Genomic DNA, 17,088 nt, shown 5'->3' on the forward strand with positions numbered 1-17,088 from the left:
GAGAGAGAGAGAGAGAGAGAGAGAGAGAGAGAGAGAGAGAGAGAAAGAGAGGGCTTAGAATTCTTTGTGGAATAGTTCTACAGAAGGCAGTAAATACCTGATAAACCTACAGTCAGGCCTGGTTACAAGGCCAGCTTCATCTTGATATAATACCATGCCAAGTTGCCTAGCCCTACCTTAGCTTGAATAACTATCTGTAAAATGGGCTTAGTAATACCATGCAGGATTGTACAGAAACATGTGCAAAGCACTTACGAGGCCCAATGACAAAAATAGGTGTTTACCAAATGACAGTTGTTATTACATAGCCTGTCATCAGCTTTGGTAGAAAAATTTCATGAAATCCCTTTGCATTCTGAGGAGACACTGGGCTCCTGCAAGAGCTCTGTGGCCTTGGCTGTCTGAAGACCACCGGGACTAATTCCCCAAGCCTCGCTTCTCTTAATCGTCATCACAGAAGTCCAGGTCTCTACGGCTTTCTTCCTTTCCTACTTCTCAACTCCAATGTGGGTACACCTGCCTTTTGGACTTCATCTCCCTATCTCCTCGATCCAGAACCCCTTCTATGTGACAACCTTTGGAACTTGTGTGTCATCATCAGCAGAAGCCATCCCTCACCCTCACCCTCTCCTCAGTATGTTCTCTTGCCACTGATGAGCATACAGCTAAAGGTGATGCTGAGAAGTGAAGCCGTGGCAAGGAAGTGGATCAGCGTGTCCTAGAAGGGTCTATGTCTATACCTTTCTCCCTTTTTACTGCTCTTTGCTTCCTGCTTGCTATGGTAGGAGCTGTTTTCTCCTCTGCAAGACAACTGTCCTCTTGGTTCTCTGACCCCTTCTCCAGCTGCTAACTTTCATCATACTTCAAAGCACTCCCTTCCCCGCCCTCATTCCTCTGCCATTTCAATGTCAAGATTCCAATGTCAGAGCCAGCCAAATAGCTCAGCGGATTAAAACACCTGCAAGCAGGTGTAGGGGATGGGATTCGATCCCTGGGCCTGCCATGCAGGCCCCATCCCTGAGGCATGCTGATGTCAATTGATACTGGACTTGGTGGCACATGCCTGTAATCCCAGTTCTTGGGAGGCTGTAAACAGGCGAATCACCACACATCCGATCCAGTAGTGAGACCCTGAATACTCTGTAGACCCTTCCCTAAAATACAAAAAAAAAAAAAAAAGATTCCAGTGTCAAAATGCTGCTGCGTTTTCCCAGCTCACCAGCTAAAGTACTCCTCAACTCCAAGAAGACACCAAAACCAATCAATGCTATGGTTCTTTTACTGTTGCTCACTATGGTCCTTTTACTGTTCTCATCTAAGGAAGCCCATGGCTGGCCTTCCTGTAAGCTAAAAGTCTAAGGTCCATTTTGTATGTCTTAGGACATCCGGTCTTCTCACACTTTGTTGTACCCATGTGTCGAAGTCCAAACCTGGTTATATTGAACTCTGTAGCAACACAGTGGAAAAGATCTGGAGAAACAAATCAGCATCCCAGCTACTCTAACTACAAATCATCCTCTAGTCTAGAGGTGGATAATGTGCCAGCAGTCATTCTGCAGTCCTTTGACCCACCTTCCCACCAATGTCTCCCTCACTCTCACCATGCTTCCTACTTCACTGAGAAATTTGACGTAGTCACCAGAGTCACCTTCTAGCATCACATCCTCCAGTTACCATTGAATAACTGGGCAATCAGCATGGCCAACCACTTCATCCCTTCTTTCCTGTGCAAGGACTTACTCAGAAACCTCTCTCCGCAACAAGAGTTGTAGCTTTTGGGTCTGATAAGGTCAGTGAAATCCCCTCAGGATTTATCCTGAGATCTTGTACCTCAGACTGTAGAACCTTTGTCAGTGTCAGCCATGTGGAAGAGTCACGGCCATTGCTTGGCCAATGTGCTCTCTGTGAAAGCCTGAGAGAATGTTTTCTCTCCATGTGACTCTCCTTAGGCACACTGTGCTTTACCTTGGTCTTAACCATCCAGCAGAAAAGTATAAAAACGAAGTATAAGAAGTAAAGCCATGGGCTGGTGAGATGGCTCAGTGGTCTAAAGCACCTATTTAGAACAAGCTTAGCAAAGCATCAGGGACCACGGTTCAATCCCCCAGCACCACATGCCAGCCAGCGCCGCCCCCTGGTGGACTGAGCTGGCCACACACACACACACACACACACACAATAAATAAATAAATTAAAAAAAAAAAAAAAAGAAGTAAAGCCATGGTGTTATGTTGAGCTGTAGGGGACTCAGGTCAACAATTTCTGACAATGCCAGTCAAGCGGAAGACCCAATACTATTATGGACTATTGAACTCTTTTAGAATATTTTGCTGAGTTTACACACCTATAATATTTAAATGATGGAACTTAACAAAAAAAGAGGATACAGATGAATGTCCATTTTGTATCTGTGTATTCAAAGTGGTTAGGATAGATATATAGTTACATTGTCTTAATGAATAGAGGGATTTGTTCTAATGGTGTTTGTGAAAAGGATATCAAGTCCACATCTTGTACAGCAATTAACCACTAGGAAGAATGTATGCAATGTGTTAATTATTGAAACTGTCCTACCAATTTGGTTTGAAACTGTCTCATTGCTATTTGTTTCTCAATAAAATTATGGAAAAAAAAAAAAAACTAGGGCCTTCACACCAAAAAAAAAAAAAAAAGAAAGAAAAGAAATCCCTCTGTCTTGAATCCTTACTCCTCACATCTTTACTGGGTAATCGTCAACCACATACAAACCACTCTTTTTTTTTTTTCCTTTACTGGCATTTTGATATTTTGAAGGTCATTTAAAAAACAAAGTTAAAGAAAATCTGCAAAAAAAAATTGCACAGAATACACTCATTAAATAAGTATAGTGATTAAATCAAAATAGGGGAAATAGGCTCTTTTTTTTTTTTTTTGGCGGAACTGGGGATTGAACTCAGGCCCTTGCACTTGCCAGGAAAGCGCTTATTCCACTGAGCCATCTCCCCGACCCCCAATATGTTCTCTTTAGCATTTCTGGAAATAATTTCTTTTGTCCTGAAGGATCTTATGATTCCAAAGAGGAGGGAAAATTGTGGCAAGTAAAGCTGCCTCTTAATCACATAAATCTATAGTAGCAACAAAACTTTTCTGTTCTTCTCAATTAGTTTCGATCTTCAAACTGTGCCTTTTTTTTTTTTTTTTTAAAGAGATAAGATGCTAGAAATTCAGTGGGATTTGGTGATCTTTCCTTTGTGAGGACAGCAAGTCCCTGTAACAAGATAGGCACAAATGTCTGACCCAGGTAGGCACGAGTTGGCAAAGACTGCAGATCCACCTTCTGTTTTGATGACTTTTCTGCATTAATCTCATTTTCTACTATCCGCTCAACGTTGTCCGTCAAGCCGTACTCAAGAGTGAGGATTCTCTGCAAACTGCATCTGTCCCTCCAGCATCTGCTCTGGCTCCATGGCAGACCCTGAAAATCAGTCCCTGGATACCAGTCTTGGAAAAGAAGACGAGCCACCACGGCCAAGCTGTCCGTTCCTGAGTCCTGCACCGTGCTGCCAACTCCTATCTCCAACCACTCCCTAAACCACTCTTAAAGGTATATAAAAAGCTGATACCATGTCAGCCTCCAGGTACCACTCTTTCTTTTGTCTTCCTCTCAAATACAGTTGCTCAATACAGCTCTATGTCTACCTGCCAATGGTCTTCCCATTGTCTCTCCATACTGCTACTCTCCCACAGCTGCTTTCTTCAGTGACTTCCACACTGAAGGTTACATCCAAAGATAACTCTCTGTCCCTACTGCCTCGATCTAGCAGTGGTAGATTAGCCAATTCCTCCTCCTAGAAACACTTTCTTATGTTGGTTTCCAGGAACCATACTCCTCATCTTCCTGCCTTCTCATTTCTTGGCCTATAATACTAATTAGGTACTTCAGGGCTTGGACCTTGGAACTGTTCATCTATGTATATCACACTCCCTTTAGAATCTGCTCCATTTTGTGGCTTTAAGTACCATCTACACACTGATGATTCTCTCTAGATAGGGAGAGAGGTGGGTGGGGAGAGAAAACAAGGAGTGGGCAAAGCGGGGAGAAAAAAGCGGAGAGAGACAGAGAAGCCGCTCAATCCCCAAGCTAAAGTCTTCTCCAAACTCCGGACAGCTATATGCAACTGTTCTTTGAACACTTCCACTTGGATGCCCAGTCAACAGTTCCTACTTATCATGTCCATTATTTTCCATTTCTCCTAAACCTAGTGTTCCCACAGTTTCTCCCCTTATAAAACATACCTGACAAGCTACAACCCCTCCCACAGCCAATTCTTTAGGCTCCATCTTTGAAACAGTCAGAGTCTAAGATTCTGACCATATCACAATTCCTCCTACATCCACAAGGTCTAAGCCACGATGAGTCTATCTGGTCTCCTGGCTCCTCTCCTTACACTCCTATGGTTTATCATCAGTGTGGGAGCCAGAGAGACTGTAGTAAAATCCAACCTACAAAAGCCCTCCAGTGTTTGCCATCTTACTCAGATATAGAAGTCAAAAAGCTTTGCAGTGGCCTAGGAGACACTCTATGAAAGTGTCCTGTTACTTGTTTGTCCTCATCTCTGACTATTCTGTTGCTCACCTGCTTGAGTTGTATTGACTTTTTTCTGTACCTTGAACACACTAGGGAATCTCACACCTTGGGACCCTGGCATTTGCTGGTCTCTTCACCTAGAATGGCTTCCCCTAGGTATTCACCCGGCTTATTCCTTTACTTGCTTCAGGTCTTTTATTCAAATGTCACCTTCACAGTGAGACTTCCTAAATTTACATGTTTAAATGTCACCTTCTCAGTAAGCATATTTACAGTGGCAAAATCCTAGTTACAAAATTTCCCTGCTTCATTTTCAGTATTTTTCCCCAGGAAATAACACACTACAACTTCAGTGTTTATAGTGCTTCCTTTTCCCATCACAACAGAAGATACACTAGGGCAGAGATTTTTTGCCTTGTTCACTGTTATATCCCTCAATAGATACAACAGAATCTCCTGACAATAGTCTGGCAAACACAAATCAGCTGACAACTTGCTAGCCAAGTGAATGAAGGAAATGAAGTTGAGGTATTGTGGGCCTACATGGTGTAGCCCCCTGCTTCATGCAATATACATGCTCAGCACTCTTGTCCCAATGCAAACAGAAGTCACGCACAGAAGATGACAAAGTAGTTTTGGAGTTCTATTGTTTTTGTTTTTTTCTATTTTAGGGAAGGGTCTACAGGGTGTTCAGGGTCTCACTACTAGACTGGACTTGTAGTGATCCACCTGTTTACAGCCTCCCAAGAACTGGGATTCCAGGCCTGCACCACCACAGCCAGTCTCAATTGCCATCTCAGTGTGCCCTGGGGGTAGGGCAGGCATGGCAGGCCCCGGGATTGAGCCCCAGGCCCCTGCACCTGCTTGTAGGCACTTTAATCTGCTGAGCTATTTGGCCAGCCTTTGGAGGTCTATTCTTGAATGTTACCAGTGTTTCCTTAGTCTTAAAAAGAGCCTGTTCTATCCCTTAATTCCTTACTTGGGAATTGAAGCCTCTCCTCAAGTATGACTATTTTAAATTACTAGCATTTTCAGAGTAGAAAGCATCAGTTTGAATATTTGAGGAAGACACAGTATGGTTGGAAACTGTACACTTGAAGTGATGTCTCTCCCTCGTGGGCTTCCCAGTGCCAGAGGGAATGAGATGGCTTGAGCAGCCAACACAGGCCCAGGGGGTTCCTGCACAGAAAGTAAACGTAATAAAGCACCATGGTGGTGGTGGTGGTCGTGTGTGTGGTGAATGAGAAAGGAGGCAAGTTAGCAACAAATGAGGTCTCAGACTTGGGAGACAAGAATAGGAAGCCAGCTGTCAGGCTGGGGAGAAAAACCTGGAGTCAGGTTACAGCCATTAAAGTGAGTGGTTCTCATGCAGTCAGTTAAAGAATGAAAGGAAAAATGCAAAGTGTAGGATAATGGACTAAAACAGATAAATCAATCCAATTTTATATAAGCTTATATGCATAGAGAAATTTCCAGGAAAGATCAACAGGAAACTAAAGAGAAACTGGGGAAAGAGACATGCTTTTCATGTTGTACTTTTCTGTACTATTTCATTTTTTATATAGTGGTATGCTGTTATAAACTGGGTTTTCTAAAACAGAAAGACCTTTGTTCTTTGTACAGTGGGAGAGCAGAAGTCAAATGGGGGTACTGGGCAATAGGAAAGGGCAACAGGCCTACAAGGGAAGATAACAATGGGAGACAAATTTACTGGAGAGAGTACCTTACACTGTACTGAGTATGGTTTAATCTGTGCGCTAAAAAGTGTATCTAACATGTTCCAGATATACTTTCAGTGATCACAATAGGAAGATTTACTTCCAGAAAACCCAAAAAAGGTACCCAGTCAGTGTTAATGCTTAACAGCAAGCTGTCAAGGACAGTGCTAGAAAAGGGAAGTAACAAAGAGCAGCTGGAATAACTCTTGATGACTGGTAGGCTGGGAGCCAGGTCTCCCTGTCAGGTGGATGGGGTAGGGGGCAATCTGGTTAGTCTAGCACCTTATCATTTATAACACTAGGGGTAGGATGGTATAGTAAGACATACTTTTCAATAATATACTGCAAGAGATCCTTTCAAACTAGGGCATTAAGAAATTATTTTTGGATGCGAAAGAGAAAAGCTCCTTAGGTATGACAGTTAAATTAATTCAGGCATTCTCAAAAAAACATAACAAAGCAAAACAAAAAAAGGTAACTAAATAATTTTTATGCAACACTAAATACCAACCTTATACGGGGAAGGTTCAATTCGTTCTCCAAATAATACTTGACCAAGATTTTCAGATGGACGTTTTCCTTCTGATGCTTGGCAAAAATCAAACCTGAGGGAAGAATATTTAAGTTTTTAAATATAAAGAAAACAATGAAACAGCAAACATCTGGCCACTCTTGAAAGATTAGTTACTGATCATTTTAGTAGCTCTTGGAGATGGGTAGGAAATGTATTTGTACTTCAAACCTCCTATGCCATACCTCTAAAACAATAGAAACACTCCAAATTATGCCTTAGAATATTCTAACTTCTAAATAATACTTTTTTTATTTTTGTTCTAAATAATATTTTTATTAAGTAATAACACTTTCATTATATACAGAAAGTGAAAATAACAATAAGCAATGTAACAACCATTGTTAATTTCCTATCATCTTGTTTTGGAATTCTGTATCATTTTTATTGTTTTTTAAAATTCTTTTTTGTATTTTAGGGAAGGGTCGACAAGGTGCTCACTACTAAGTTGGACTTGTAGTGATCCACCTGTTTACAGCCTCCCAAGAGCTGGGATTACAGGCAGCACCACCATGCCCAGTCTCAATTGCCATCTCAGCGCGCCTTGGGGTTGGGGCCGGCACGGCAGGCCCAGGGATTGAACCCCTGGCCCCATTCACTGAGCTATTTGGCCAGCCCTAAAATTCTTTTTTAAAATAAAAATATTCACTAAAATGTAAATTATTAGACTTAACTGATACATTATTTTTATCCATTCAAATTACAAAATCATTTACAGCCACAATCTTCAAGTGAATTTTTCAACATCTACTTCCTTTTGTTATAACTTGCTGGTCCAATTCTTTACTTAGAAATGACATTTCAGCATGATGAGTAAAGTCTACCTGCTGCTCCTTGATATACTGACCACCACATCCCAACAGGAGAAGCGTGGCTAAACAGACCCCCTGAGAATATAAGCATGCAAAAGCATACTAAGTCACCTAACATCCTCTTGTGACTCCCTTGTATTTCTGATTTCAATAAAGTTTTGTTTAAACATTACAGCTTAATTTAAACTTTACCATAGAATATTAAAGAGTAATTCTTTGTTCACCCTAGAAAGATATGGGGAATAGGTGAGACCAGTACAGTAATGGTAACAAATTAGTGACATTCCCAAGAAGAAGATAACTTTCATGTGATAAAAATGGGCTAGAATGAAAACTTCCTATTTACTACATATAAGAAATGCCCTGAAGAAAAATAAAATAAAAATAATAAAAGATGCCCCGAATTCCCAACAGCCACAAAGATTCAAGTAGAGATGGCTGTTTACTTACCAAAAGAAACAAAAACTGGATAAAGAGATGGTTGTTTACTTATCAAAAGAAACAGAAGCTAGATAAAGTATCTGTGACCAAGAGCTATATAAATTATGGTCCATTTACTCACAAGTTTTAGATTCTCTTACATATATCTAGGCCCAGATTCTTTTTTTTGTGTGTGTATGCTTTTTTCTATAACATTTTCTCTTAAAGCTCTTTAAGTACAGAAGAAGTTAGAATCCAACTGAAATTTTGGAACAATAATATGGAATACAGTATTCAAATAAACACAAGGGGGCTGGGGAGATGGCTCAATGGAATAAGCACTTCCCTGGCAAGCACAAGGGCCTGAGTTCAATCCCTGGTTCCACAAAAAAAAAAAAAAAGACAAGTCAGCTCAAAATGATGATGATCCAGGTAAAAAATGATAAAGTGCAGACAAACATACAAAAAACAAACAAACAAACAAACAAATAAACACAAGATTTTCATGTACCATTTTTCATAATATCAATAAATTAGAAATCAAATGTTGATAAACAGGCAATTAGTAAGCAAACACATCATGGAATATATGCAACTCTTAGGATGGAATAACAAATTGCTACTAAATAGTAGACAATGCACAATAATATGGAAAGGTATCTACAACATATTCCGTGAGAAAGACAAGGTACAAACCAAACATAACAGTATGAGCCTACTTTTATTTAAAACAAAAATGTATAAATTAAATAACATATTAGAACATTCAAAGAAAAACACAGAGATGTATAGATGTCGATATCAAAGTAGTAGTTCATTCAGGGAACTGATTACAGGAGAGACAAGAACTCCATTTAAAAATATATGACGTATTCAATAATTAATTTTTTTTAAGAAAATAAAATAGTTTGGTACAGATGGACTCAAAGGCAAATCCATTATTTTACTGCATCCTTTGTATTACAAAGCAACATGAGAAGATGACCATACTTTAACCGTAGCAAAACACACCTATGTTTTCAGGCCCCATATATTTTTAAATGCATACAAATTTACTCCTAACTGTGCATAAAATAATAGTTCTAGGTATACAAAATTTTGATGAATCACATAAACTTTATATAAATACAAAGTTGAAAAACTTACGCTGTATATTCGTAAGGAAGAACAGATTCCACTGAGTCAAGCCTGTTCACAAATAGTTCTATTTCAGCCTGAAAATGAGAAAACAGAATTAAAATACAAACAATTTGCAGTAAAGAAATGTCATACTTAGGACTGAAAAAAATTGAGATGCTTAAAATGTGAAGTTTTATGATATTCAACTTAATACAACAAAATAACTTTTAGAGTTGCAAATGTTTCTAGTATTTCTTTTTTCTTTTTCTTTTTTTGGTGAAATTTGTATTTTTTTTTCAAAGTTTTATTGATAAACAGCAATGAGACAGTTTCAAATCAAATCAGAAGTACAGTTTCAACAAATAATACACTGCATATATTCTTCTTAGTGGTTAATTGCTGTACAAGATGCGGACTTGTGATCCTATTTACAAACACCATTAGAACAAATCATTCTATTCATTAAGAGAATGCAACTATATATCTATCCCAACCTCTTTGAATACACAGATGCAAAATGGACATTCATCGGTATACCCCATTTTTCTAAGTTCCGTTATTGAATATTATAGGTTGAAATTTGTATTTTAGAAGTAGTGTATCCACACATATTAGCTAGATCAGTGCTGGGGAGGAATTTATTTATTTATTTATATTTATTTATTTTATTGAGAAACAGCAATGAGACAGTTTCAAAACCAATTAATAGGACAGTTTCAATAATTAATACATTGCATATTGTTATCTTCTTAGTGGTTATTCATAGTACAAGATGCAGACATGATATCCTGTCCAAACACTATTAGTACAAATCCTTCTTCTCACTGAATTAAGAGAAAGCTGTATATCTACCCTAACTATTCTGTATATACAGATACAAAATGGTCCTTCCTTTGTATCCCCTTTTTTTGTTTAGTTTTGTTAGATGGGTATTCCATTGCCATTTAAATAGTGTAGGTGCATGAATTGAACAAAATAATCCAATAAATAGTCCAGTAGTCCATAATAGTAGTGGGTTATCTGTAGGACTGGCAATGTCAGAAGTTGTTGACTTGAGCCTTTCACAGCTCAGCACATTAATATGGTTTTACTTTTTATACCTTGTTTTTATACTTTTCTGCTGGATGGTTAAGACCTAGATAAAGCAAAACCTATATAACAAGAAATGTAGCTTTTGTATCTGACAAGGTCAGTCAAGTCCTCTCAGGATTTATCCTGTTACCCTGTACCACAGTTTACAGATCCTTTTATCAGTGTCAGCCATGTGGATATGTCATGGCCATTGCTTGACCAATTTGCTCACTGTGAAAGTCTAAGAGAATGTTTTCTCTCCATGTGACTCTCCTTAGGCACACTCTACATCATGGATCACATTGCTCTGTGGCCCCATAATCTCCTTGATCAGAAAATTTGGGACACAACTGAGTTACATGATGTTACAGTACAAGTTCTCCCATGTTCCGAGTCTTCACTGACCTTGAAAGGCTAAGGCCAAAATGTTGGCTGTACCTTGCAGTCCTTCTTTTTCTCTAATTTTTGGTCTGCAAACTTAGGTTGTTAACCCTCCAGAAGAGAAGCTTATTATGCATATACAACATATGCAGTTGGGTTTAACCTCTAGTATTTCTTAAATACTTAAAAAAAATTCCTTCTCTTGCTTGTTTTTTGAGATAGGGTCTCCCTGTGTAGAGTTCAGACTGGCCTTGAACTGGTGGCCATCCTGTCTCAGCCTCCTGAGTGCTGGGATAAGAAGCATTCACCACCTCACTTGGCCTTCATTACATTCTAAATTTTCTAAAATATTAAATGAGATATTTTAGGCCAAAATCATGCATTACATTAATATAAATACTGTTTTTAGAAATCTGGTTTCCAAATTCAATATTTCATTCTGCAGCACAAAAATAAAATTTTAAATATACTTACTACAACCAAGAAATGCTCTCAAATTGATTAGAACTGTTTAGATCAATTATGCTAGCAATATGATCCCATGCACATGTGTACTCTTAACCATACAGAGACAGACAGTGACAACCTATCCTAACTTTGGAGGATGCTTTGGTCAATTTAGGAATGCTGAGCCACAAGTTACAACAGTGAAACTCACAGTGACCATATCAAGTTCAACAATAAGGAGAAGTGCTGTATTAACTTCCTGAGAAATAGGGGCTAATTTTAACTACACCTTTCTACTGAAGCTCCCAAAATTCTTCCTACATATAGGTGAAGTTCCATAGGACTCCCAACACTTAGCTCCCCTCTTAAATCATTGATAGTCATGACAGAATTGAGTAATTTAAAAAGCCAGCAAATCATTTGTGTCCTGAAATACTTTTGGTGCTAACCAAAAAATCATGGGGCAAGGATCGTTACAGAGTCAGACCACTGTGGCTGTCTCTGCATGTGATCAAGAGGTTACCTGAAAAGGCACAAAGCCACGCTTGTCATTTTGAATCTTACTGAGCAGTACAAGCAGACAAGATCTCTGAACTATAATTAAAACAACAGTATGCAGCCACTGGCAAAGCAGCAAAACAAGTGGGCAAGAGTGCACCTCAGAAGCTGACTGCCTGCACCTCATCCTTAGTGCCACTTACTAGTTGTCATTTTTGTCAAGCTATTTAAGATATCAGTTTCCTCATGGATGCTTCACTTCCTTATCTGCAACAAGAGTGTGCGGGTTAAATGTTAGCATTTATAAAATATTTCAACAGTGCCCAATACATGAAGGATATTTCTGAAAAACCAAGAAATTAATGATACTCAGTATAGAGAAGGTCTAAACTAAAATGCTCACCTTAAAAGTGCTTACCCACTATTCAAGTTTTATGATAGAAAACATCTCAGCCGTTGTGTACTATCTTATATACAACCCCTATCTAAATGAAATAGCAACTCAATGGCTATACTGACTTCAACACATACAAAAAATTAATTGCATCTCCTTGCACAAACTATTTCAAACTAAATCACTTGAAAGATGGGAGTAGTGTGGGTTATTACAGCATGTTTGAGTAATTACAATAAAAATATGTAACTGTTGTAAAGGCAAAATTCCCAGTTGACAGCTTACATTGCCAAAGTAATTTTCATTAATTAGAAAGGGTCAATACTGCTATGAAGATATCTTACAGTTCAAATTATCTATTTAACATATCTTCATGAAGACAGAAAGGTCCCTAAAAGGATAATACATTTCAAATCTCTAGATTCCTCCAAGGAAGGAATGGAGTTATTATATACTATGCAACTTTCTACCCTTTCAATTACAAAAATCCACAGACCCACACTACTATCACAAGGTAAGTCCCCTGGCTACTCGGTAGTATCCTGCAGTTAGGTACATTCCTCACTCTCCACCTTGTACTTGGAAGCTAGGATGCCTAGTCTTACACCCAAAGTCTGATCCCTAGCAGTAGGTGACTGTGGCAAGAAGTTCCCTCACTTCCCTGTGCTTCAGCTGTAGAAGAGAGGTAACAATCCTTGCCTTAAGTGCTTATTTTTTAAGAAGGTTTAAGAGCAGTGCCTACCATGAAGTGCTATGTATTTACTATTACACAGCAATGTCTAACAAAATGTAAAGAAATGATGGCAATGTTCTTTATCTGTGCTGTGCAATAATAGAGCAGCCACTAGTCACAGCTGGCTAACAGATTCTCAACTGGAAAGCACCATATTAGAAGACTGGTGTGCTGCTTAGTACCATTTCTTTAACAGTTCTTCATATATTTAACATTTTACACTAGGCACTATAATTTTGAGTGTTTCCAGAAAATAATTCTAATTTTACTAGTGTAGTCTGGAAGTTGGCAAACATTTTCTGTAAAAGGTCAGAAAGTAAACATCTTGGGTTTTTTAGGAGGAAATGTGAAAGTAGTCACTAATACTATGTAAACAAACAAACATGGCTATTGTACAATCAACTTCATGGGTTCTCAAATTTGATTTTCATCATCACTAAATACAAACATAAAGCAATTTCTGGCTTAACAGTCCTATAAAACCAGGCAGCGAACTGGATGAAACTCTGAGCTTTGCTTTCTAGGCACTTTTCAGTTTTTTAAAACTCACATCTCAGAGGGCTTGGGATAGGCACAAGGTTCAAGTTTCAATATCATGTGAAAACGTTTACTAGGACACTGCTCGAGGGCACAAAAAGTTAGGGAAAATATATCTATCGAAAAAATGGCATCAGATTTTTCACTTAGCTTATCATGTGTCCCTGAGGTTTCACAGTTCATCTTCTAGCTTTAGGATTACAAAACTGGGGCAAATTATATTCTCATTTGCTTTCTTTGTATTGCCTTGAAGCAATTTTTTATTAGTACATGTTTGTATATATAAAAAAGTTATTCATCATGGGATACTGGCACATATGCATATTATATATCAATTCTGTTATTCTCCCTTTTCTACCTCTCCCTCCTCTTCCCCAGGTCCCCAGATTCATTTTATGAACCTTAATCCTTCAAAAGCAAAAGACCTCCATCTCTGGACTTGCCTGTGTCATTGATCATGCCAGCTGATTTTTCTAAGACCTTGTCATATTCATCTCTCTTAGCAGGTATGTCATACGGAACTATAGCAAAATTCAAGACTTAGGCAACCAGGTTGATGGTGTTTTCTTTAGCTCTCTGTCCATAAGTATATGTTCTTCAGGGACACCTGACTGCCTATATACTATAAGTATACTATATACTACTTTTAGATAGTAGCTAAAAGCTCATACCTCAATTATGGGTTTCTTTTCGAATTTCTCTTTAGATTTGCGACTAAATTAACTTACTTTTACACTCCATCTAACTTTGACAGCTTCTGAATTTACTGCAAATTCTCACTGACTTCCTATTTTGTTATATGGGCAGCTTAAAACTACCGGCAAATTAAAATATTTTGAGTACATTCTCTTTGGTAAATTTAAAACCCAAAATAGTATCAAGCAGCAATTATGGAAGACTGCACAGGTCCTCACAGATTTATCCCCAACCCCACCCCCTTAAGCTAACCCAAATGACTTTAATTTCTTTTCTATTTTATTTATTAATTTTTATTCTTTTGGTTTTTTGAGACAGGGTCTTGCTTTGTGTGCAGATAGCCTTGAACTCACTAGGTAGCCCAGGCTGGCCTTGAACTCTCAGCAATCCTCCTACTTCAGCTGCCCAAGTGCTAGAATTGCAGATGTATACCACTGTACCTGGTTTTCTTCAATTTCTTTAAACTCCAATTTGACCTTTTAAAACAGAATCTTAGAAATCAAATTCATTGGCTCCCACTAAAACTAAAATGTCTTTGAATAACTAGCACCAGAAAAAATTTCTATTCCTGAAACCATGTTAGCCTTCTGTTACAGAACTTAGTATCATTTAAAGGCTGAGGCGGAAGAATCACAAGTTTGAGGGCAGCCTACATGACACAATATGACCTTGTCTCAAAAAAACAATTGTCTCTTCAGTGTAAGAAACTGAAAGTGTACATAAGAACCAAAATGTGTAACAGATATTGGTTTTTTAACTTTTTTTTTTTTTCCTATACAGGGTCTCGCTACGCAGTTTGTATTGATAGTGATCCTCCTATCTCAGCCTCCCCATTGCTGGGATTATAAGTGTGCGTCACCACCCCTGGTTTTGGGATGGGCACAGCATGAGGCACTGGGGATTGAACATAGGACCTTGTGCTTGCCAGGCAGGCACTTATGCTGCTGAGCTATCTCCCCAGCCCCATAACATGTAACACATATTGTGAAATAGGAAGAAACTGTTGAAAAGGAAGAGGGGAACTAGGGAGGAGGGAGGAAAGGAAGAAAGGAAAAGGTATTGAAGAGGAGTGGGAAAAAAGAGGAATCAAGTTACATCATGTGCAGGTACAAATTCCCTATAAAGAATGTGACCAATATATATAACTAAATTGTACCAATAAACTTAATTTTTAAAAAAGTGTTGTGCCTTGTATCTAGATGTCCCCCAAAGCCTTATTTAGTCATAGGTGGGGCTTTTTCAGAGGTGGCTGGATCTAAAATGTGTGACTCTAGGATGATTCACGTAGCAATGCTAGGCTCAAGGACACTAACATAAATGGTGTGAGTGCCACCCACCATTGTTTTGCTACCTTATGGGCATCATGAACTATTTGTCCTCTGTGATGCCCCTCTGCCATGCTACCCTGCCTTGGAGTCAGCTGATTATGAACTGAAACCTCTACAAAGTGCGAGCTAAATAAACCTTTTCCTTTTAACTTTTTTTTTTTTTTTGCGGAACCAGAGATTGAACTGAGACCCTTGTGCTTGCCAGGGAAGCGCTTATTCCACTGAGCTATCTCCCCAGTCCCCTCCTTTTAACTTTGGATGTTGGGTATTTTTGTCTCAGCAATAACAGAAAAAACTAAGACACTAATCAACCAACCAAACAAAAAAAATTTACTATATTTAAGCCAATTACTACCATACTCCATTTTAGTTTGTTGCCTAAAGTAGATTTCATATACTTTTCTCCCCCATTTTCTTTTTCCTTTATTTTTTTGTGCAGGGTACTGAACTCGGGAGTACTGACCTTGTGCTTGCCAGGCAGGTGTTTATGCCTCTGAGCTATGTCCCCAGCTCCCCCCCCATTTTCTCATGTGCACTTTATTATTCTGTACTCATTCTACTTGGTAATTATCTCAAATCCCCACTAAATATACTCATCTGTCAACTTTTCCTGATCTGGCAAAGCAATCTCAAACTCTACTACTAATAAAGGTGCTAACAATGCAATTTAACAGACATCTGTTTTATCCTCCTTTTGCAATTTATAAGGCTAACCCTAACTACCAAAGACTACTCACAAAATTTTCCAAAATAGAAAATCCAAAAACTACTTCTCACAAAACTTTCATCTGAAAACAAAGCTAATATTAATACTACACATAATGTTTTCGTTCTTGGCGAAACCGGGTTGAACTCGGGTCCTGAGTTCAATCGCTTGCCAGGGAAGCAATTATTCTACTGAGCTATCTCCCCAGCCCAGTGACTTCAGTTTTGAGACAGCACAGAATCAGACTGTGAGGTTCACTTCAAATTCTGTCAATAAATATCTGGGCAAGTCATAGCTGTAGGTGTGAGGGATGGATGAGGTCATCATAAATCGAAACAGCCCCTGCACAAGCAGTCCACAGCTGTGCACAGTAACTACAGGCTGAATGAATAAATAGGTGTAGCTGTTATGTAAAGAAACTGGACATTTCTGAATCTGATAAAAGATTTACTAGCACATGAAGAACCCTGCAGCTTTATGTGAGACCCTTCTCCCTGCCTCAAAGTAGGGGAAGCAGCTATGTGGTGTTTTTAAAAGCAGCACAGACAGTAAGCTCCTTGTCTGCTGCTTATGCCTCGTCAGTACTCTCCTGTTGGCTACTGGTCTAGGGAAAGGACGATAAAATCTAGCATGTTTCTTAAACTCACCTTCGAGCTAGGGCTTGTTTCTACTTGAAGATGAGGATATAAGTTAAATACTAGTCTGTAGAAATAGAAAGTGAATCAACTCAACCATCACAATTCATTTCTGCTTTCCTTTCCCCACTTTTCATTATTTTTTCATTTTGCCCTTTCCCACACATTTTTGTAAGGTTATCACAGATACCTCTACCAAATTATGGACCTATTTCTCTTCAGTGAAATAATTAAACATATCTTGAGCATTCAGCTTATCATAGCTACTTCTGTAGCACTTGCATTCATTCTTTCCTGAATTGTAAGAAATCTAAAAATTTAAGAATGGGCTGGAGAGATGGCTCAGTGGTCTAAAGTACCTACTTGAAACAAGCTTAGCAAAGCACAGGGACCGCGGTTCAATCCCCCAGCACCACATGCCAGCCAGCCCCGCCCCCTGGTGGGCTGAGCTGGCC

At 38.8% G+C, this 17,088-nt stretch overlaps 1 protein-coding gene and 1 pseudogene across 1 annotated transcript in view; both read right to left on the reverse strand.

Moving 5' to 3' along the window:
* Nucleotides 1–17,088, reverse strand: part of Tm9sf2 (transmembrane 9 superfamily member 2) — a 66,871-nt gene that overhangs the window by 40,919 nt on the left and 8,864 nt on the right. The window contains exons 2-3 of the mRNA XM_004631189.2: nucleotides 9,235–9,302; nucleotides 6,797–6,890 (exon numbers count right to left, since the gene is read on the reverse strand). Of these exons, the coding sequence (XP_004631246.1) occupies nucleotides 6,797–6,890; nucleotides 9,235–9,302 (162 nt within the window). The remainder of the gene's footprint in view (nucleotides 1–6,796; nucleotides 6,891–9,234; nucleotides 9,303–17,088) is intronic.
* Nucleotides 2,998–3,504, reverse strand: LOC101587945 (annotated as a pseudogene).

This window comes from Octodon degus, unplaced genomic scaffold (genome assembly GCF_000260255.1).
Source record: "Octodon degus isolate 3935 unplaced genomic scaffold, OctDeg1.0 scaffold00039, whole genome shotgun sequence".
In the NCBI taxonomy this organism is placed as follows: Eukaryota; Metazoa; Chordata; class Mammalia; order Rodentia; family Octodontidae; genus Octodon; species Octodon degus.